Source organism: Ailuropoda melanoleuca, unplaced genomic scaffold, assembly GCF_002007445.2.
Source record: "Ailuropoda melanoleuca isolate Jingjing unplaced genomic scaffold, ASM200744v2 unplaced-scaffold6751, whole genome shotgun sequence".
Lineage (NCBI taxonomy): Eukaryota > Metazoa > Chordata > Mammalia > Carnivora > Ursidae > Ailuropoda > Ailuropoda melanoleuca.
In genome coordinates this window covers 114,705-139,387 of record NW_023242181.1, presented here as the reverse complement: position 1 = coordinate 139,387, position 24,683 = coordinate 114,705, and the positions used below count along the sequence as shown (strand labels likewise).

The following is a 24,683-nucleotide window of genomic DNA, read 5'->3' as shown; positions in this document are numbered from 1 at the left end:
ACAGCCTAGGTTTCCAGATTTGTCCCATCCCCTTCTGCACACCTTGTAGTCTTTCTCTCTTACTTTATGTTATCCTTAGTCTCCCTTCTTCTCTTTGTTCCCTGTCTTCCTTAGGCATTCCATTCATCACTGTGTGATGACGTTGAATTTTGCAGCACCATTTCTCACTACACTCCAGTAATCCAAACATGTTTCTGAGAGTTTACTGGATGTGAATANTAGTACACAGCCGTCTCAGATCAGAGCTCACAGTTTCTCTCCTCAGGTCAGCTCTTTTTCCCTTTAAACTTTTCTTCACTATGTAACTGTCCCTATTCTTCCAGGTTGTAAACTTACTTTTTCCTGGATCTCATTCTCCCACTTGTAACATCGCATCACTCCTTGAAGTAAACTTGTAAAATTTAAAGTACTTAACATGACAGCTAAGCATATAGTATGGTCTGGTTTTACTTATACCCCTTGCTACTCTCTAGACAAAACCAGATTCTTCAACATTTATTAAGCTGGTAGGTATTTTCTATTTATTTTCCGATGCCCTTCACAGATAATCTATTCCATTGCAAATGCTATTTCCTCGAAAAGCCTTCCTAGAGGCTTAAGTTGAAATTTCTCCTTTTCCTAATGTTGCTGTATCACTTTGCTTGTATGTAGATGATGAGTTCTCCCAAAGTAAGAGTTTTTGTGTAGATCTTCTTCCCCTGCCATATTCGGTGCTCCTTGTATTCTCATGCCTCTTACGGATCTTTCACAGGATTGGTATATAGGTGTGCACGGAATATTTTTCACAAATGTGTTTTGGTATTAACTGAAATATATTTCACTTCGTATCTGTCATTTATTCAATCTTTTCACCTTATAATCTAACCATGCACAGAGACCTTCAAACTCTGTAACAGACCTTGAACTCCGCAAATCATAAGCCACTTACATAAACTTCATTTCTACATAGAACAAGAATATTTTATCTCATTAGTAATATAAGCTCATATTTAAGTCATGAAAATCAGTGCCAGTCATCAAACCAGCAAAAGCAAAGGGAATAAAATAATCCTTTTGAATCATAACATAGAGAAAATGGGTTATTTGTTGTATTAAAAGTAAACCATATTTTGTTTACCAACTTTTTAAAAAGGTATAGAAATAAAGTAATTAAAAGAGAAGAAATTTTCACTCTAATTCTACAAAATTAAGTAAATTTTGTCTGATCTACTGGAAATGCAGAGTAAGTAAAATAAATCATTAATGCAAAGATACACAGCTACAAGCCTATGACCTGAGTTTGGTATTTATCATTCCCATGATTTTTTTTAAAAGCTTTACTGAATATGCATATGTCTACAAAGAAATATATAGCCTTGATTTGCATTTTTATTTAGTTTCTTTATGTGATAGGTAACAGTGTCAAATGCATTTTTTTAAGTACAGAGTTTGTCATAATCTCCAAAGAGTAATAACTCCCCCTCTGTACATCATTTCTCACAAATTCTCTAACTCCACCTCTGGATGTGATTTCTCACAAATTCTCTAAATCATGCTAAGACGCATGGACATCCTCACCTTGATTCACTTCCTTTGACTTCTAATGTGTTTTTCTCTCATTTATAGGTCTTGTCTAAGGCACAGTGTAATAATTGAATATGTATCTGGACACAGTCTGTTTCTGATGTGTATCTTTTTTGGATATAGCCTACCTGATATAATGCATGTCAGAGATGTAAATTGAATTCTTCAGTTTTTCTGTTGTGGGGTTAATCTCTTTCAAGGAGTGATATTTATAGATGTTTTTTTCTTTTTTCAAGTTGGAGTCGTACCGTGGTTTTATCTAATTGATCAATTGAACCTTTGAAGAGCTAGTAATAGATGTCCTAGTTTCATCTTCCAATGGGGATTATTATTAATACCTTCCACTACATATTCCCAATGGAACAAAATAAGTAACATCCCACATTGTTGACAATTACAAAAAGGACCATAGGAGAAAAAGGCAGGGTCACTTAATCCTTGGACAGTGTGTAGAGTAAAATATGTTCTGTGAATTCTATACAACTGAACCAGCTACTCTAGGGAGAATTCTTCTTGCCTCAATGAGAAATGCTTTGGCTTTAATAGAAGGACAAGCTGTGAACATGTGGTGGACATTGAGGACAGGGTAACTAATTAGAACACAGAGGACATGGATTCATGTTTTCAGTTCTGTCAAAAACTAAGAATAAGTTATGGGACAAAGACTTAACTCTCTGAGCCTCAGTTTACTCTTGTCTAAAATGATTTTAAATATTTCCAGTATATTGAAAATAAAAAGAACTATTAACTTAATGCCTTTGTTTACAGTATTCAGCTTTGTGAATTTTTTTATGTATAATGATATTATTTAGAGCAGTTTTAGGTTCACAGCAAAATTGAGGAGAGGGTACAAGAGTTCCCATATACCCCTTGCTCTCCCCCCGAGAACACACACAGGCCATTATCAGTGTCCCTACCAGAGAGGTACATTTGCTACTACTAATGAACCTTCACTGACACACCCTAATGACCCAAAGTCCATATATTACATTAGGGTTCAATCTTGGGTATTGTACATTAATTTATGAATTTTGACAAATGTATAATGCCATGTATCTGCCACTATAGTATCATTCAGTTATTTACTTTTATTTTTTTATAATTGTTACTTTGTTATATACTGTATGGTGACTAATATAACAGCTTTGTGAAATTTTAATGGTTTGCCATACTTCCTTTATTTTTATTAGGAATGAAACATTGTGAAAGATATTAGAATATGCTACCCCAAAATATGCCACTTTGGCATCTGCATCATTTGGGGCTGAAGGCAACTGAGAAGAAGCAGATACAAGAAAAGCTCGCTGCCTTCTACCTATTTGCATAAAAGCAGGACATATATTTGTAATGGTGTCCCCCTGCCCCCTCTGCACAAGGAAGGACAGAAGTTAATCACCACAGAGAAGTCTACTTTTCAGTGCTGAGAGGGAACCAAAGGAATCTAACAAAACTTACTAAAAGGCTAGTGACTTTATCTTTTATTAGTTCCTCCGTATATTTGCCTTTCCACAATTTGCTGCCCTGGAAACTCAGAGACCTTTCCTTTATCTTGTCACTTCTTTAAAATTTATAGTTCTAAACTGAGGGTTGATAAAGAGAGGTGGGCGGGAGATGGACTAAAGGGGCGATGGGCATTAAGGAGGGCATTTGTCGTGTTGAGCGTGGGTGTTGTATGTAAGTGACAAATCACTGAATTCTATTCCTGAAAACAATATTACACTAGAATTTAAATAAAAATTTGACAAAAAATAAAATAAAATGTATAGATCTTTTAAAATGTCATTTAAGACCAAATTCTAACCACCCCTTTGAGTTACTCCCTGTGTATGTGCAATGCACATGTTAATAACTCTCGCATGTTTTTCTCTTGTTTATCTGTATTTTGCTAGTTTAATGTACAGGGTCCTAGCCAATAAACCTAGGATGCGTAGAAGGAAAAATGTTTTTTTTTTTACTCTCCTACAGTTGTTAGTTGTAGTATCTTATATAGCCCCACAAACCAGTTTTTCAGAGTTAACCTGAGTTTGATATTTAACCTTCCAATGACTTTTTTTTTATAGTTTTACTCATAGGGATGTATCCAACAAAGAAATAATACATAGCTTGGATTTGCACGTTTAAGTCTTTTGCAACTTGCTGTTTTCCACTAAATAATTTATTTGGGACAGTTATCAATAATCATGCATATAATTTTAGTTCATTTTAATGCTATAATTTTCTTATTGTATGGCTACATTGCTTCTCTGTCANTATTATAAACAATGTTAAAATGAACATTTGTGTGAATAAGTATGTGCTGGAGGTTCTCCAGAATGTATTCCTAGCAGAATAATTGCTAAGTCATAAAGGATACAAATCTTCAGCATTACTAGATATTTCCAAATTACTCTACAAAATGGTTTCACACATTTGCACTTAGTTTTATTTATCTGTATGTCGCTTCTCAGCTCTGAATTCACCCGTTATTATATGTCCTGTGATGAGAATTCCTTTAAGTATATCTCCTTTAAACTGACAATGATATTAACCTTCTCAGAGGAGGGACCTAGAGGCACATTGCAAGATGAAGAGACTCTCCTACCAGTTCAGGCATGGGCTGGGGTCAGTGGTGTGTGTGAGGACATCCAATGGACATCCCAGACACTGACCCAAAATGCAGTCCCTCTCTGACCTTGCAGACTCCATTCTGGTGATAACCTTTCCACAGCACTCTCCACACAGAAACCAGAGCCCCCCACTCCAAAAGGCTTTTGACCATGTTAGAACCCAGAGGCCTTGTACACACACACCTTACCAGTTGCTGGTTACCTGTTTCCACACCTGCACAATGGGTGGCCTAACATTGCCCAGCAGTTCAAGATCAGGTCTCACCTGGCCCAACCAGTGACCGAACTTCTTNTTTTTTTTTTTAAGATTTTTATTTATTTATGTGACAGAGAGACAGCCAGCGAGAGAGGGAACACAGCAGGGGAGTGGGAGAGGAAGAAACAGGCTCCCAGCAGAGGAGCCCGATGTGGGACTCGATCCCAGAACGCTGGGATCACGCCCTGAGCCGAAGGCAGATGCTTAAGACTGCACTACCCAGGCGCCCCAGTGACTGAACTTCTTTACTAAGCTGTGAGAGAAGCCAAGCTTTCTCCTTGAGTTTGAGCCCTTTTGAGATTGTCCTTCTTTGGCCATAATATAAAATGTATTGATTTTTTTTCCAATTAGGCACATGGTCACAGGTATATTATTGTGGTTATTATTGGCTTTTCTGCGGTTATTAATGATTTTAAATTTTTTTCAGAAATTAATTATACATGTAGTTTTCTTCTGTGAAATGCCTATTTTCAACAGTGTCGAAAAGTATCAATAATGGTCTTTCTCATTTACAGAACCCAGAAGAACTTGGTTCAGTCAGAAGTATGCCCATCAATAGGAAGTGAACTAGATTACATTTCTAAGGTAAATTAAGTCTCAATTCTCTCTCCTACTTGCATTTATTTTCACTACTATGCTTTGTTTTTACTGTTTCTTTTCTATTTCATTCATGCCTTCTATTAAGTGGATCAAGTTTTGTCTCACTTTTGTTTCCTCTACTAGTTTGAAAATCATATATTTTATTTTTCCTTCAGTGGCTGCCCTCACAATTTTAACATGCCTAAGAAGTCGATATTAATATCTTTTCCCCTTTCATTAAGGTAGAAAGAAGTATTTTCTATCTCTTTGAGAGTAGAGTGATCTGTTTAATCTATTCTCTCTATTGTTCAAAATGGGGAATTTCTATTCTGCGTTTCAGTTCACTGAATCATTCCTTTTTCTCTTGCATTCTGCTGGTGAGCCCTTCCATTGATTTTGGGTGGTTTTATTTTTNATCAATAGGAAGTGAACTAGATTACATTTCTAAGGTAAATTAAGTCTCAATTCTCTCTCCTACTTGCATTTATTTTCACTACTATGCTTTGTTTTTACTGTTTCTTTTCTATTTCATTCTTGCCTTCTATTAAGTGGATCAAGTTTTGTCTCACTTTTGTTTCCTCTACTAGTTTGAAAATCATATATTTTATTTTTCCTTCAGTGGCTGCCCTCACAATTTTAACATGCCTAAGAAGTCAATATTAATATCTTTTCCCCTTTCATTAAGGTAGAAAGAAGTATTTTCTATCTCTTTGAGAGTAGGGTGATCTGTTTAATCTATTCTCTCTATTGTTCAAAATGGGGAATTTCTATTCTGCATTTCAGTTCACCGATTCATTCCTTTGTCTCTTGCATTCTGCTGGTGAGCCCATCCATTGAATTTGGGTGGTTTTTTTTTTAAATTTACATTTGGTAGTCATTAATAATCAATTACATTTGATTTATATTTACATTTTTTGTTTTACATTTGGTTCTTTTTTGTACTTCTATTTATTTGGTAAGTCTTTGTATTCTGTTATTTGCTGAGATGTTGAATTTTTTTATCATTTTTAAAAAATGCATTCATAATTGCTCATTGAAGCATTTTTAGGATAGCTTCTTTAAAATCTGGATAATTCTAACATGACTATCCCCTTGTTGTTGGCATCTATTCATTTTCAGTTTTCTTTGAAGTTGAGATTTTTCTACTTTGTATGATTAATGATTTTTAATTGGAATCTCAACATTATGTGTACTATATTTTAAGACTCTGAACCTTATTTCAACCTTCTGTCTTAGTTGGCTTGTTTTTACATTTTTCTGACAGGTGAAGAAAGAGGGATACCCCTTTGTTCCTGCCACGTGGGTGTAGAAGTCTTGTTTCCCAACTCTGCTTCTGTCAGCACCCAGAGGGAGGTGAGGACACTTCTCATTACCTCTGGGAGGGAAGGAGAGCTCCGGACCCTTACTAGGCCTCCACTGATTTCTCGGAGGGATAGGGTTGCCAATTGTGTTGTCACTGCTGCTCACTTACACCACAGGAGGAGGTGCTGTTTCCAGTCTGAAAAAGATGAATGTTCAANAAGATGAAAGTTCAGGTTCCATACTTGGCCTTCTCTGACACCTCCTCAGGTGTGTGGGGGTGCTGGGGTAGCTTGCTACATCCTGGCCAGCAGTAGGAGCCCAGGCTCCCCATTTGGCCTTTGCTGGTATAGGTGAGATGGGACCAAAGATTCTTTTGTGGTGTTTGGCTGAAGTAGAGAAGTTGTTGTTTAAATATTTTATCTTGCTAGGCAGCCCCTCTCCTGGTTGTTTGGCTAGAATGAACAGGATTTTGTTGGGGACTTTTTGTCCATTCTCACTAGTGTTCCTGCGTTGTTGGCATCTTCTGTCATGTAATTTTTTGGGTCCCTATGCATTCTACCTTCTTCTCTCTAACTTTCAGAGTGTTACAATGTATATTTTATATATAAATCAATTTATATCAATCAGTGATTGATACTATATTAGCAGAAGGAATATGGAAAATTGTGTCTACTCCTTTTCCAAGGAACAGAAGTCACTGGCTTTTCTTTTATGATAGCAATATTTTCTCCTTTTATATTTGTTTTGTATCATTAGTCATGTTGAATATATTTGCTTCATAATGTTTATCCAATAGATTTATTACTGATTTGAGAGGAGAGTGGGAAGTTAGTCTGCTGTTTGCTCAACTGACTGCTGTTCAATGTACATAGGTCCTCATGTGTTTGTGAATTTGACTCAATTCAGTCAAGGTCACCTGAACTTTGGTTTTTCAAATGACCCCAGAATTTCAATGACCTCTGGGTTCCCAATAGCTAATGTTTATTTTTCAGGTTAAAACTCTTCTGACTGTGCAGAGAGTATAAATACAGACTCCAAACTCATTTGTGAGCAATCCCATGGTTATAATTTTTCAGAGGAAGCAATTTTTCTATCCATAGGCTAGACCAGCAAGGGTAGTTTGGTCTTTTCCTTGTACTTGATAGTACCCTCTTAAGTATACATTTTGAGAGTCCCAGATTAAAAAAAAAAATCAATTCTGTCGAATGCTCTTGCAAGACAGAATGTTCCCCTAATGGCCAAGCATACTGCCCATCATTTTCATGAACTGCAGTCAGTTTCCATCAGTTTCCCTCTCTTAGAGCATCTGTTTCAGATGCCATGAGTTCATTTATTTATTTTAACGAATATGTCTAGAATTCATAAGCAAGATCCTGGCTAATAGAATCCAAAAGTACATTAAAAGGATTACCCATCATGACCAAGTGGGATTCATCCCTGGGATGCAAGCGTGGTTCAACATTCACAAATCTATCAGGGTGGTAGATCATATCAACAAGAAAAAACCCAAGAATCATATGATCCTCTCAATAGATGCAGAAAAAGCATTTGAGAAAATACAGCATCCTTTCCTGATTAAAATCCTTCAGAGTGTAGGGATAGAGGGTACATACCTCAATCTCAGAAAAGCCATATATGAAAAGCCTACAGCAAATATCTTCTTAATGGGGAAAAGCTGGAAGCCTTTCCCTTAAGATCAGGAACACGACAAGGATGACCACTCTCACCATTATTATTCAACATAGTACTAGAAGTCCTTGCAACAGCAATCAGATGACAAAAAGGGAAAAAATATATCCAAATCGGCAAAGAAGAAGTCAAAATGTCTCTCTTGGCAGATGACATGATACTCTATATGGAAAACCCAAAAGAATCAACTCCCAGACTATTAGAAGTTATAGAGCAATTCAGTAATGTGGCGGGATACAAAATCAACACTCAGAAATCAGTTGCATTTCTATACATGAATAATGAGACTGAAGAAAGAGAAATTAGGGAATCCATCCCATTTACAATAGCACCAAAAATCATACGTTATCTCGGAATTAACTTAACCAGAGACGTAAAGGATCTGTATTCTAGAAACTAAAAATCACTCTTGAAAGACATTGAGGAAGACACAAAAATATGGAAAAATATTCCATGCTCATGGATCGGAAGAATTAACATAGTTAAAAAGTCCATGATACCCAGAGCAATCTACACTTTCAATGCTATCCTGATCAAAACACCAATGATAATTTTCAAAGAACTGGAAGAAATAGTCCTTAAATTTGTATGGAACCGGAAAAGCCCGCTAATCACCAAGGAATTGTGGAAAAGGAAAAACAAAGCTGGGCGCATCACAATGCTGGATTTTGAGCTGTACTACAAAGCTGTGATCACAAAGACAGCATGGTACTGGCACAAAAAGAGACATATAGACCAATGGAACAGAATAGAGAACACAGAAATGGACCCTCGGCTCTTTGAGCAACTAATTTTTGATAAAGCAGGAAAAAACATCCAGTGGAAAAAAGACAGTCTCTTCAATAAATGGTGCTGGGAAAATTGGACAGCTACATGCAAAAGAATAAAACTTGACCACTCTCTCACACCATACACAAAGATAAACTCTAAATGAATGAAAGACCTCGATGTGAGAAGGAATCCAACAAAATCTTAGAGGAGAGCATAGGCAGCAACCTCTACGACATCAGCCACAGCAAACTTTTCCGTGACACATCTCCAAAGGCAAGGGAAGCAAAAGATAAAATGAACTTGTTGGACTTCATCAAGATAAAAAGCTCCTGCACAACCAGGGGAACAGTCCAAAAAACTAAGAGGCAGCCCACGGAATGGGAAAATATATTTGCAAATGATACTACAGATAAAAGACTGGTATCCAAGATCTACAAAGAACTTCTCAAACTCAGTACACGAGAAACAATTAAATCATAAAATGGGCAGAAGATATGAACAGACACTTCTTCTCAGTAGGAGAAAAAAGGGATAAATAACGGGGGGTAACAAAAGGGGGGAGTGAAGCATGAGTGACTATGGATTCTGAGAACCAAACTGAGGGCTTCGGGGGGGGGGAGGTGGAGTAATGGGATAGGCTGGTGATAGGTAGTTAGGAAGGCACATATTGCATGGTGCACTGGGTGTTATACGCAAGTAATGAATCATCGAACTTTACGGCAAAAACCAGGGATGTACTGTATGGTGACTAATATAATATAATAAAAAATATTTAAAAAATAGAATTCATAAGTATTCTTGTAGGAGTTTCAGAATTACCTAAACTTAAATATTGCCAGTAGTAGAGGTATGATCTTATTTTTCTACTCTACAGATATTTTGTGAGAATCAAATGAGATGGTGTAATGGTACAATTTATATGTTACATTGTGATCATTAAGTATGTTTGGCTTTCTCATTATCATCATCATCACCATCATATGACACAGTCCTATGTTAGTTTATTTTTTTACTTCTATGTTTCACAAAGGAATCAACAGAGTCTTGTGGAGTGGTAAAGTCATGATGGGAAAAATGAGTCAAAAATTGTTTAAAACATATTTGGTATTATATCCTATTCCACACTACCGTTTCTTCTACACACAAAACCATATTTTGCTTTTGGGGAATGGCTTTTCTTTCAAGTATTAGAAGTTAGAAATTGAAGGGTTTTTGTATCATTTCCTGGTACATGCTGATTTGATTATGCTCGACTGATTTGTGATTATGATTGTGCTCGGCTCACTTAATTTGTATGATGNGACTCAATTTGTATGATGCATGACTTTCAGTCAAGTCACTTAACTTGTACGATGCATGACTTTCAGTCTTCTAATTGGTGACAGAGGGGTTAGACTGTAAGAATTAAATATTAAATAAGTGTGAAAATGTAGTCTTCCTTTAAAAAGTCAAAAGAATTCTCATTTTTAGAGAGCTTCGAAAAAATGTATTCTGAATTATGTTTTGTTTGTTGGTATGGATTAGAGAGCATGAATTACATAGAGATAGGTGAGAATATAGAGAACAAAACCATATGTTTAGCACTGCTGATGAAAACAGTCTACTTATACGGGGAGCAATATCCATTTTTGTGTGTAGTCATTGAACTTTGAATGTCAATTCTAAACTTTAATACCCTGATATGAAGAAACACTGTCAGCTCATGTTTTAGTGTTTGTAGCATGGTTAATGTAACTGTATGAATCTTACTTGGTTTCTGAGTTTGGATAATGAGTTCTGCAACATAGTCCGTTTGCTCTTTGGTGCCTATGTTTGGATACTTTGTTGTGAGAGCTCAGATTGCAAAAATACTATCCCTATATGCAAAAAACAACAAACAAAACAAAAAACAAAACCCAGTCTATTTAGTTTCTTAGTTCAAATAGAAATAGTTTGAATAGCAAAGAATATAAGTGTGGGTGTTTGTATACATTTACAGAGAGAGAGAGAGACAGAGACACAATAAGGTATATAAAAAGAAATGGTAAAATTTATGATAATCCCTACCTCTAATTTGTGATACCAGATAAGATGATGACTGGAGAATAACTGCAAATCAATCACTCTCCTGAAACTTTAAAATATGATTTAAATATTTTACATTACTTTAGTATTTTGTACATTTTCATATTAAGGTGATTGAAAGAAGCATTGGATTTGATAGACACATTTTATAGTAAGAGAAAAAGCTTACTATAAATAATTTTAGTCTGAAATAAGAATTGTTTCATAAGCAAAAAATAGGAAGTCCAATTCTGTTATCTAAGAGAGTTTGCTTATTGTTAGAGAATGCTAGAAGGAGGAAGAAAATGGGTGCTATGATATTTCAGACAGACCGGTAGTTGACAGAGTAAGGTGCACTAACCTGGCCTTTATTGTAGGTGTTACTTAGCACAAGGAATAGCTGGGAGACTTTCAGAAACACACTTGTTNAGTCTGAAATAAGAATTGTTTCATAAGCAAAAAATAGGAAGTCCAATTCTGTTATCTAAGAGAGTTTGCTTATTGTTAGAGAATGCTAGAAGGAGGAAGAAAATGGGTGCTATGATATTTCAGACAGACCGGTAGTTGACAGAGTAAGGTGCACTAACCTGGCCTTTATTGTAGGTGTTACTTAGCACAAGGAATAGCTGGGAGACTTTCAGAAACACACTTGTTGACTCCTTAGCTTTTGCATTGCTGATATTACCTCCTTATTTCTTAAGGCGTAGATCATGGGGTTTAAAAGAGGGTTGAAAACAGTATAAAATATGGAGAGAACCTTATCCACTGGGAGACTGCTAAAAGGCCATGCATAAATGAAGATGCAGGATCCAAAGAATAGGGTCACCACAATGATATGGGCAGTCAGGGTGGCCCTAGCCTTGGCCATGCCTGCTGAAGGACGCCGTCGCACGATAACCAGGATGAGCGTGTAGGAGATCAGCAAGAGCACAAAGGAGCTCGTGGCCATTAGACCACTGTCTGAAAGCATCAGTACCTCAAGAGTAAAAGTATTGGTGCAGGCAAGTTTGATAACCAGGGGAAGGTCACAGTAGTAACTGTCCACTTTATTGGGACCACAGAACGGAAGGTTTACTATGAAGACCAACTGACTTAGTGAGTGCAAAACCCCGATGAGCCAGGAGCCCACCACAAGGCTTGTGCACTTGCGCAGACTCATAGTGGACACATAGTACAGGGGTCGACATATGGCGACATATCTGTCATAAGCCATAGCCACAAGGAGCATCATTTCACCACCAGCAAAGACATGCAGAAAGAGTATCTGGGTCATACAGCCATCAAAAGAGATGGTCTTGTGCTCCATAAGGAAATCAATAGTCATTTTGCAGGTGGCAGGGGTGGATAGACACACATCAATTAAGGAGAGGTTACTGAGTAGGAAGTACGTGGGTGAGTGTAGTGCAGGTTCAGAGATAACAGTGAAGCACAATGAGGAGGTTCCCCAGCACAACGGATACATAGAAAAGTGTAAAAAATGCAAAAGAGAAAAGTTATAGCTCTCGAGAACCTGAAAGACCATGCAGTATAAATTCAGTCACTCCTGAATTATTTCCTTGGTCCATGATTTCAAACTTGTGAGATGGGATCAAAAATGTTCCTGTCAAGTGAAATGGAGAAAGCATCATCCTCTTGTGACCATGAATGAGCAGAGCTAAGCCTGGGGTATCAAATTCCATTCAGCATACTTATGTATTTAGATCCTCGTAAGCGCACAGATAAATGTTCTACGCAATCATTTGTTTTGTAATGACTCTATAACCTTGGCTTTCATCTCTGAATCCCAGCATGATAGTCACGTTTGAAAACACAAGTTTGCACATCACTTCCATGACTAAGGGCATGCCAATAATAGCATCATCTCCCTTCCATAGATTCCGTCTCATTTTAAATCACTCCCTATAGGTAATCAATTTCACTTCTGGTTTCTTCCTCTTGTTTCTGTTTTTGAAAAAATAAACAAATAGGTATATATTAAATAAATAAAGCAATAAGTAAATTACCTGATAAATAGGAAACTTAAGGTCTAGTCGTACTTGCAGGTTTCAAATGCTATTTCATACGATCCCTAGTGATGTGACCTTGGGGAAGTTAATTAAACTCTCTGTGCTTCAGTTTTTCCCTCTGTGAATTAGGAGAAATAATAGTATATGCCTCAAAGGATTATTATATGGATGAAAGAGAGTTAAAATAGATGACCTACTTAGGATAGTTCCCGGCCCATAAGAGATGTTCAATAGATGTTAGGTACTATGCCTCTGCTCCCTCAATGATGAAAATATTTGCAGGTATAAACTAACATACTGCATAAATTATTAAAATATGTACTCATCCTACTTAACAGTTACTTCACACATGTTAATGGTGTCTATTTACATGTAAGTGTGTTACTATGTGAGTTAATAATTAATATCATGTTTTTATCTTTTTAATTAGAGAGTTCCTAATTTAGATTCTTTGTAAATGCAAAATGGCTCTTTTCTACCCACTGACTCTGAATTTCTGTGAATTTAAAATGTGATCCTCAGTCAGCATCAAATTTGAAAAAGGATACCATATTTGCTGATACTATCAATCTATGTCTTCCCTATCAGTTTATATAAACACATTTTATGATTTTGAAGGAACCTATATTTTATTCACTCTTTGACTTTTTTTTCTAGAGTACCTTACTCATAGATGGTGTTCAATAATTCTTGTTGATCCAAATATACAAAATATAAAAATTTTAGTTTCACATCAGCTAGAATAGAACTGCTTTTATTTTCTTCTATAGACTAATTATGCCTGAATAGTTGTAGGAAACTCAAAAAAAGTTCTTTTTAAGAGGCTCTGATTCTTGGGGTACCTGGGTGGCTCAGTCGGTTAAGCAACTGGCTTTTGATTTCAGCTCAATCTCAGGGTTTGTGGGGATCAAGCCCTGAGTCAGACTCTGCACTCAGCAGGAGCTCAGGAGAGTCTGCTTAAGATCTCTGTTGCCCTCTGCCTCTATCCCCACCCACAGTCACATGCACCCACTCTCTCCCTCTCTCTCACAAAAATCTTTAAAAAAAGTTCTCTGATTCTTTTCTTTGAGAAATAGCTCTACCATGGTAGTTTATGAAGTTGGAATGATGAAAATTTACTTATTAAAGAAGATTCTGAAGAAACTAAGTAGGATGCTAATAAAGAATATCTGAATGCCACAACATAAGAACTCAACTTAGAAAGGCTGGTGTCCCTGTGTTTTTAACTCTACTCCTCTAACAGCAATAGTTATGACCATGTGTATTCATTTACCTGTAAATTATATGCACACATCACTACAGTAATATATTATGTACATTATAAAATATAATGAATTTAAGAAAGAATGATATTTCATAAATGTAGAGAACTCTAAATATTTTTTCTCAAGCAGCTTACTTACTTGGGTGCATACACCCTACTTTAGACTCTAGTGATTAAGAAAAGTAGGTGACTGTTTCTCTGGAATGAAATTTCTTTTTTTTTTTTCCATTTTAATGAGAATTTATTTGACCTTCAGCAAATCTAGGTAGAGTCATTCCCGGTTCTTTTTTTTTTCTAATAATTTTTATTTTGTTATATTAGTCGCCAGACAGTACATCCCCAGTTTTTGATGCAATGTTCCATGATTGGAGTGAAATTTCTTAAAAGCCTGTCTTGTGAAAGGTACACAGTTAACTTATTACATGTGGCACTCCCATTCCTGGAAGAGAAGCTGAGAGGCCTTTGCAGGGCAGGAAGAGGCTTTCTCACCTTGGGCAAAATGTTCAAGATGGTGAAATCTGTTTGTAGTTCCTCTGTCTCTACTTACTTTTGTTCACCAACTCAGTGTCTCTCTCCTTTTGACTACTCCTTTTTTTCCCTCCATCTTAAGAATACAGGATCATCATATTCATTTGTGCAGACACCTAGTGAAACTTGCAGTACAAAAAATAATATTCTTAAGTGTCCAAGCTTCTGTTTCTTTACCTGGAATTAAGGAAAAGTACTGTATGGGTCTGAAACACATTTGCTAAAATCAACTGTATGGAGATCTCTTATTACTGTCATATACCTCGAGAAGCTTTTAAAGACCTACTGTAAAGTATTAAAAGTAGTTATCTCTGGATAAGAGAGTGTAGCAGTTTTATTCCTTATCCGTTTATGTATTTGCTGAGTTTTTCTTTTCTGCAATAAGTGTATAATCTTTTTAATCTGTAAAAACAACAAAGCTCTTTTTAACTGACAAATTTCTATTTTTCAATTTAGAAAAATAAGTAACAAGATGAAATAAGATATCTTTAATGGGAACACACAGAGATAATATCTGTTAATATAAATATATATATATATCCCTATATATATAGTGCATATCATTTTATAACCTACCACTAATAATAAATACTTCCCATGTCAATACAGTACTTTTATACCAGTTTTTTAATGTACTTGTATTTTTATTTTATGGAAGTTTTCAATTTTCCCTATTATTAACATATAATAACCTTGCTTTTTTAAGCTAAAACTTTATGATTATGCATAACTATCTATTCAGGATACATCATTATAATTTTCAGAAATTTTTGACTTATTATACCAAAACTTAACACTAAAATGTGTTCTGAGAATGCCTATTCTTCACCTCACCCTTTATTGACAAGATGGTGTATTGCACCTTTTATTTTTATCTATTTGCCCCAGGAAAATGCATCTTACTGATGTTTCAATGCATTTAATGATTATTAATGGAATTGACACTTATTCATGAATTGGTCATATGTACTTTCTTACTCAATTCCCTACCCAGGGTTTTGCCCATTTTACTATTGAACCCTTCATCTTCTTAATATGTATATATAAAGATACTTTTTGTTAAGGTATTGCCATTTTTTACAAAAATATTTTAGTTCATTCTTTTCATTTTTATTTGTTACATTTTCAATAAAATTAGTTGAAATAATGAATAAACTAAGATCTATAATTTTTCCCAAATGTTTTTGCCCTTGTCTTGCTTAAAAAGTTTTTATATACTGAATTATATTGTTTTTTAAAATTTATCAAAAGGCATATTAATTATTTAATTCAGTATTTAAACAAAAATTTTAAACATTAATGGCTATGGCAGAAGTATATTAAGTGAGTAATTAGGAGTTAAAGTTTGAAAGGTCTCATCTTCAAATACTGCCTATTATTGGACAGAGGGGAATGCCAGTGTTGGGTAGGGTGGCTGTGAAGGGTGGCATTTCTGTGGAAATCAAAGCCTTATACTAAAGAAGATTAAATTATGTCATAGAAGTTACAACTATCACTGAAGGGTTTAAGGAAGGTATGGGTGGGGTTTCTCAGCATGCCTTTGAATTCCTTGAAATTTCTGTCTCATCTAGCTGGCCTTTGTACCAGGCTAAGGAGCCTTTCAATAAGCTAATCTCTTTTGCAATTCCTTGTAATTGGAAATATATTACCCCTAACTTTAATCTCTTAAAATAAGCCAAGACTTACTACGAAGACTTTCCACAGAACATTTTGAAATAATGAAATATAACCATTTTTTTAAATTTCACTAAATTTCTTTTTTATAATAATATTTTTTATTATGTTATATTACATCCCTAGTTTTTGATGTAAAGTTCCATGATTCATTACTTCCGTATAACACCCAGGCACCATGCAATACGTGCCCTCCTTAATACCCATCACCAGCCTATCCCATTCCCCCAACCCCTCCCCTCTGAAGCCCTCAGTTTCTTTCCCATAAATTTCTACTTGAAAAACCTTTTTTGGTTTCATCCAGTTACTTAGAAATGATGTTTTCTGTGTGTGTGTCTGTGTGTGTGTGTTTACACATATGTGTGCATGTATGTATATGCTTGATTCAGGGATTTCCAAAATACAAGGTCTGTAAAAATCTAGAAGCTATTAAATACAGAACATAATTGGATTGTTATATGTAATCCTGTAATTTTTGGATGAGATAATTAGCTTCTATTTCTGTGTACTCATGATGTGCTAAGAAGTCTACAAGAAAGTAGATAGAAATATATATATGTGTGTATATATATATATACATATCTATATATAGAAATGTAAAGTATATATTCTACCAGATTATATACATAGACACAGTCTTTAGCAAAAAATATATATGTTTTATGTATATATAAATTTAGAATGCACGTAATAACCCTTCAAGTATAGCTCTATCCTTACATTACCAAAGCTCAAGTCAAATAACACAGCAAGTAAGTGACAAAGCCAACATTTTCATCTTAAAAATTGTATGCTAAGCACACTAATAATAGTATGTTGGCATAACTATATGCATGGAAATCAATGCACCTAAAAAAATATATATGTGCCTATGTGTATAAAGAAGCAATGGAATTTAAGCAAATATATTGACCATTAACTGTGTCACTATGTTCTGTGCCAAATAACTGGAAGTGAGCTTAGAGATGACAGTCGCTGAGCCTGCTGAAGAGGGTCTGAAGTTCAATTCCATACAGAAAAATGAACTCACTCAGAGCATTCAGAGGGAGCTCAAACATAGAGACACAAAGTCAGTCTCATTTCAGTATAACTAGAAAATTATATTAAATAGTTCGTTTACAGAGACCTAGTTGAAATGGCAGAAGTATTAAAACTTACATGTCTCATTCCTCAGTCACCTTACAGACTCACTAAGAGAGCTTGGAATTTGTCCACTGTTTTTATTTCAGAAGTTCCACAAGAATAACCTGAGGTATCATGAAGAACTAGGTTCTTTTCATATGGCTTGCAATACTCCGTGTGCTTTATACATTTTATTTAAAAGGAAGTAAAGGTGAAAATGTCTTTCTTCTTGATGTGTAATTTTGTCCCACTGGGGCCATTGCTAACAAGCCTTTTCATATTAGAGACTAGTAAATATGTCTGTCTAGGGATTCACATTACTGAAAATCATGTTTCCCAATATATCTATACATTAGTTACTTTAAGACCTTATTATAACTGGTGTAGAATTCATTTTCTATGAAAATTTATCCACAGGCAAGATTTCTGAGTATTTTAATTAGACTGTTCTTATAAAGTAACTCATTCTCTCTGCAGGTTGAGTTCTGTTCCAATCACTACTACTAATATTTTTGTGAAACACCAATTTTTTAAGCAACATTCTAATTACTGTAAAGATAGGTATAGCAAAAGACTATGATATTGCAGGACTATAAGTCACTCTGGCCAAAGAGAATATGTCTTGTTTCTGTCTGTATTCTCCAATTAAATTTAATTCAGAATTTGTTAAAAAAAAAAAAAAGGAAAATGAATATCTGCGGGGCTCCTGGGTAACTCGGTCAGTTGGGCATCTGACTCTTGGTTTTGGCTCAGGTCATGATCTCTTGGATCCTGGGATCAACCCCATGTTGGGCTCCTTGCTCTGTGGGGAGTCTGCTTTAGGATTCCTACTTTCTGCCCCACTTCCAAGTCATGCACGCATGCATAGTCTCTCATTCTCTCTAGAAGTAATAAATAAATCTTTAAAGAAAATGAATACTGACTACATGCAAAGCCACAAATAAGAATTCAAAAATGCTCAAGACAAATGATTATCTGAAAGTTGCTTTACAAGCGATTCAAAATTCAAAATTCTATTTTGAAGGGCAATTAAAGAAAATAATCAATGTAACATAAAATTCAAAGACCGTACATATTATAAATATGTGTATGTACATATATATGTATTATAAATCTGTACATATTATAATGCATATATACATTATGATTTATGGAGCATCAGGAGAGATTATATTTTGTTGGAAAGATCAGAAAAGGAAGAAGTGAAAAGAAGGAAGAGGGAGGGTGGAAGAGAAGTACAAGGAAAATAAAAATGAGACAGAAGAAGACAAAAATATATATTTGTAAAAGACCTTAAATGAGAAATAATGTTGTGAAAGGCAGAGATAGTGATGGCAGATTACACGGCCCAAACAGACTAACATAAACAAAAGTGTGAATAAAGAAAATTAGAAGTAATTGAAGAACAAGTGCTCTAACTGGGCTAGACTATAGCATATGTCAGAGTTTTATTGGGCCATATGTTAGAGGATCTTAAGTACAGGTCTTAGGATTCTGTAATTAATTTGTTGGAAAATGCAATGCTATTCACCATTTCAGTGCAAGGGGCATATGTTTTAGGAATATGTATCTGGAAGTGTTGGGGAATTAACTAGAGATGTAAAACACTGGAGGGGAGTAGTTGCAGTTGGAGGCTGCTTCAAGAGTTTCTTGTATGGCTACTGAAGTCAAGAATGGGTATTGACATAGAAGGATAAAGGGAATAAAAATTTCAGGGATTGGATATTCAGACTTCATTGTTTGCAGGCAAGTACCGAGAGGGAGAAAAATCAGAATATAAAAAACCTTGAACAGCCAGAGTGATTTCTAGTCCGGGGCATTTCAAACTTTGATCCATGGAACCCTGGCAGTGTTGTGCAATTGCCCCCACATATTCCTAAAGGGGAGTGGAGGCTCCAAATCTTAATCCAAATTGATTTAAGTAGGTGTCTTCGGCACTTGTGGAGATGGAATTCAAGGAAGTTGAACTTTGGAATAAATTCGAGGCTAAAAACTGTGTCTCTGAACTGAAAGTATAACCCTTTCCAGCACAGTGGATAATTTTGTTCAGCCAGCATCAGTATCAGGAAAAAAACGTGTCCATTATGGTAGGAATATTTGGTAGACTTCGTTGATACTCATTAGTAGCTGCTTATACATCACTATATAGGTGAGCATGTTTGCTTAGAACTTTTCTGTGGATTTGGGAAATAAATGATCATTTTTACTTAAAACCTTTCTGTGGATTTGAGAAATAAAGGAATAAATAGCAGATGTGGAATGTGAGTGGTTTTTACTTCTACTATGTTTATGCAGAGAGTATTTTTGGGCCTTAAAAAAAGTAAAACCTATTTATTCAGTGGTATTTATTGCATGCCTACCATGTACCAGGAAAATTTCCAATCTCAATGGATACAGTGAATAAAACAAAACCCCTGCTCTCAGTGAAGCTTTTATCAGGTAGTTGGGAGAAGCAGACAGTGAACAAAATAAATAAGTGGATAGTAATAAGTGCTATGGAGCAAAATATAAAGCAGGGGAGAGTGATAAATATCATTGAAGCTGTTGTGGTTGTACATGTAGTTGTCAGAAAAGCCTTCACGGAGATTAGTTTAAGAATAAAGACCTGAAGGAAGTGAAGAAGTAAGACATACAGATATCAAAAGGAACAGAATGTCTTCCAGGAGGACGGGATAGTTTCAGTGTGTGTGAAATGAAGCCTTTGGAAGGTTCTGAGCAGAGAAGTGACATGATATGACAGATTGTGTTAGGATTACTTTAACTGCCATATAAGAATAGACTGAAAAGTGTGGAAGCATAGAAACTAGGAATGAGTGCTTGTAATAATCCAAGCAAATGATCATGACTTGGATCAGGTGGTAGCAGTAGAGGTTAGAGGTTGCAAGAAGTAGCCAGATTCTGAGAAAATTTGAAAACATACTCTGTAAAATTTGCTGACCTATATATAGCAAGAAAGGTAAAAGACAGTGTGGGAGGATAATTCCAAAGCCTTTGGACTGATCAATTGGAAAGATGAAGGTTCCATTTACTGAGATGGGTTTCTCCATTAACCTGGAGGAACAGGTGTTTGAGAGATTATCAGGAATTCAATTTTAGACATTTTAAATTTGAGACAGGTGATAGATGTCCATGTGGGGCTGGATATTGACATCTGGAAATTGAAGGAGAAATCCAGTTAAAAATGCAAAGCTATGTCCCATCATCATGTAGTTTTTAAAGGCTTGAGGTTAAATGAGATGATGAGTGGAGAAAGACAGATTGTAGAGTCTCAAGGAATGAGCCCTGGGGTAATCTAAGAGGTCAGAGAAAGGAGGAGGAACCCCAAAAGAGATTCAGAACGCACCTCCAAAAATATATGAAGGAAGCCAGAAGAGCATCGTGTTCTAAAAGCCAAATGAAGAGGGTTTCAAGAGGGAGAGTGTGATCAGCTGTATCAACTGGGGGGCACTGGGGTGGCTCAGTCATTAAGTGTCTGCCTTCAGCTCAGGTCATGATCCCAGGGTCCTGGGATGGAGCCCCCATATCTGGCTCCCTGCTCAGCGGGAGGCCTGCTCCTCCCTCTCCTACTCCTGGTGCTTGTGTTCCCTCTCTCACTGTCCCTCTGTCAAATAAATAAAATCTTTAAACAAAATTGTTCAACTGATAGATCAAGTAGGATGAGAATTGGAAAATGATCTCTGGATTTAGCAATAGAGAGGTCACTAGTAACCTTGAAAGAAGCCTTAGCGGGGACAAGAAAGAAAAAAGAAGAGGGCTATTGGAGACAGTATGAACAAGTCTTCAGAGGTTTCCCCATAAATATCTTATGAACAAGGACGAAGGTGAGAAATTAATCAAGAGCTAAAGGAAGAATTGAGGACAGAAAGATTTTCTTTTTTTACTGTTTCTTTTTATTTAAAAAAATTAGCTGTAAAAAAATCCAAAAAGAAGTAAAATTGATTACACAAAAGAGGGAAAATTATTTGAAACCTTGAAGCCATGAAAGAGAAAAGATGAATTTAAAAATATCATCTGGGTTGTTGTTTTTGTTTGTGTGTGTGTGTGTGTGTGTGTGTGTTTGTAACATGTAAGGATGTTGTAGTACATTGCACTGATTTTTTTCATCTTAGAACACCATAGAACACTTGTACTTCAAAATGCAGAAGACCATGGATTTTACAGAGCTGCTGAAAAAAATCTTGCATATGAAGGAAACATCAAATTATGGTGGCATAAAGAAAGACAGAAGAAGTCTTAAGCACCTACCGAGATGTTTCATGACCTAATCAGTAATTGTACATTTTAAAATTTATTCTAGGAAACTACTCTAAGACTGATTTTTCTATATGAGAATTGTAATTAATTTAAAATTTATCATTGTCAGTGCCCTAAAGTAACTAAGTAGAGATTTAACATGTATAATTTAAATTAAAATTTTCCATTTTTTTGAAGAAAGTTGACGAGGAAAATATACTTCCATAGTCTGAGCGCTCCTTTGGGCATTTGCTGTATAAATCATGGTCCTAACTTGTGTTTGACCCACAGAATCCATGGAATATATTTTCAAGTTAATAAATGTACAGTATGAACAATTAATGGATTTTCTGTTATAGTTAAATCCTTACTCTCTTATCCCCTTCAGTTTACTTCTCATAATTGAATGGATAAATAATTTAATAAAAGAACACTGTATTATAAAATACATCTACGGAAAATTCAATATTTTTGTGTAGAAGAAAATCAGACCTCAATAGATTCCCATATTCTATAAGTGAAGAAACTGAATATTATATAAAATCAAAATTCACAAATAGTTTCATATAATTATGCAATCCAAACTGAGCCACACTACGCTTTTGTGCAGCATGTATTGACAGTTTTTTTCTGACATAATTTTTTTTATGAGTAAAACATGTTTATTGGAGTGTTGGTATGGTAACAGAAATGGAACCCTCAATATACACAGTAAAGGAATGGTTATTAAAATTATACTATAGGAATCCCATTACTTTTTTTTGTTTTTGTTTGTATGGTTTTTACTTATTATGTTCAATTAGCCAACATATAGCACATCATTAGTTCTTAATGTAGTGTTCAGTGATTCATTATTTGCATTTTTTAACAACTCTACAGGTAATGCTATGCTCACCACAGGTATAGCTACCATGCTTACTATGCAACACTATTTCAGTACCATTGACTGTATTCCCTACGCTGTATCTTTTCTTTCTGTGACTTACTCATTCTGCAACTGGAAGCTTTTATCTCTCATTCACCTTCAACTACTTTGCTCAAGCCCCCACCCCCCATCTCTGGCAGCCATCAGTTTTTATATTTATAGGTCTGATTCTACTCTTTCTTTTCTATTCATTTGTTTAGATTCCACATAGAAGTTAAACTGTATGGTGTTCGTTTTTTTCTCTCCAACTTTTTTCACTTAGTGTCATACCCTCTAGCTCCATCCGTGTTGTCACAAATGGCAAAAATGGAAAAAATCTCATATTTCTCTCTCTCTCTCTCTCTTTTTTGCTTTCTTGAGAGAGAGCACACACAGGGGTGGGGGAAGCAGCTAGAGAGGGGGAGAGAGAATCTCGAGCAGGCTCCACACCCAGTGCAAGCCCAATGAAAGGCTCACTCTCATGACCCTGAAATCATGACCTGAACTGAAATCAACAGTGGGCCACCTAACTGACTGAGCCATCCGGGTGCCCCAAATCTCATCTCTTTTATGGCTGAACATTATTCCATTATATATATATATAATGTCTTCTTTATCCAGTCATCTATCAAAGGAAACTCTGGTTGCTTCCACATCTTGGCTATTTTAAACAATGCTGCAGTTAGCATAGGGGTTTGTATATCTTTTTCAAATTATTGGTTTTATATTCTTTGGGTAAATGCCTACTAGTAGAATTAATGGATTGTATGATATTTCTTTTTTTATGTTTTCAGGAATCTCCATATTGTTTTCACAGTCCATTAACTTACATTTCCATCAAGGTTTCTTTTTATCCACATCCTTGTCAACACTTGTCATTTCTTGTCTTTTTGATGCTTGTCACTCTGACAGATGTAAGGTGATTTCTCATTGTGGTTTTGTTTTCACTTCCCTGATGATTAGTGATATTGAGCATCTTTTCATGTGTCTGTTGGCCATCTGTTTGTCTTCTTTAGTAAAATGTCTGTTCAGGTCCTCTGCCCATTTTTCAGATTGTTTGGGTTTTTTTTTTTGTTTTTGTTTTGTTTTTGGTTTTTTTGGTGTTTGAGTTGTGTAAGTTCTTTATGTATTTTGGATATTAACCCCTTATCAGATACATTAGGACTTTTAAATATTGGAGACAATGTTTATGATATAAGGTATGAAATACATGAATATAGTTAAAATATAAAGCCTGAGTGACCACAGTTGACTCCAGTGTTACTGCAGAAATGAGGTGTCCTTGGCCAATTGCCACCTATCTCTGCTGCTGTTACCTGTCTATAATAGCCTGGGTAGGGACATGGTTTATTGTTCCTGCTGTTTCATCCCCTTGGCCTCCTCCACCTGTGCTGGTGAGCTGCCCCTTCTTCTGATCACCTCAGCTGGACTTTTCTTATTCACAATGTGAGTTATACTTCAAACTCTGAAAGACAGGGTTCTGAACTGTCATGCCCAGCTTCCTAGTCCAGGGTTGAAGTTTTCTCTAAAACCAGTGGAATGCACATTCATTGGAATATACATTCAGTGTATCTCATTCAAGTTCCTATGATGGGTTCATGGCTTACCTAATAATTTTGAAGATTAATAGAATTATCTCATAGCCTGTCCTATTCTTTTTGAACAGAAGGGTTCAGCTTATAATACCTGTTGTTCCTGCTACTTTACTTGAAGCATGCACACCTGGTATGGATGATCCTTATTTGGGTGTTTGTAAAAGAAACCTTGGTATTGTGAAAATGAGAATAATTGGCTTAATGCCTCAAGGAGAATGAAGGATACTATGTGATTTAAAGGAAGAACACAAGATAACTCTAATAAATTTTCCTTGCTATGGAGTTGTAGACTTAAAATAGTTTTCATATTATAACAAAAAAGAAGAACCTTGCATGTGGCATTTCTATAGCAGTCATGTCCAAGTAATCTTTGATCATAATGGTGATACAAAGAAGGAAGCAACAGGACAAGAATAGGCTTGATGTATCACTGAACCTAAAATTCCAAGATGACTGTGACAGGTTCTTGGGACAAGTTATGTTCACAATCACAGTGACTGCATAGCATAAGAAGCATACCTCCACAAAGTAAATGTTGTGCAGCCTTT

General features: G+C 35.6%; 1 protein-coding gene and 1 pseudogene across 1 annotated transcript in view; both read right to left on the bottom strand.

The window, feature by feature from the left end:
- Positions 1 to 11,446: 11,446 nt before the first annotated feature.
- LOC117800276 lies at positions 11,447 to 12,374 on the bottom strand (annotated as a pseudogene).
- A 2,342-nt stretch (positions 12,375 to 14,716) lies between these two features.
- LOC117800284 (olfactory receptor 4K15-like) overlaps positions 14,717 to 24,683 on the bottom strand; it is a 42,133-nt gene continuing 32,166 nt past the window's right edge. The window contains exon 5 of the mRNA XM_034652814.1: positions 14,717 to 14,784. Within this exon, the coding sequence (XP_034508705.1) occupies positions 14,781 to 14,784 (4 nt within the window). The 3' untranslated portion in view covers positions 14,717 to 14,780. The remainder of the gene's footprint in view (positions 14,785 to 24,683) is intronic.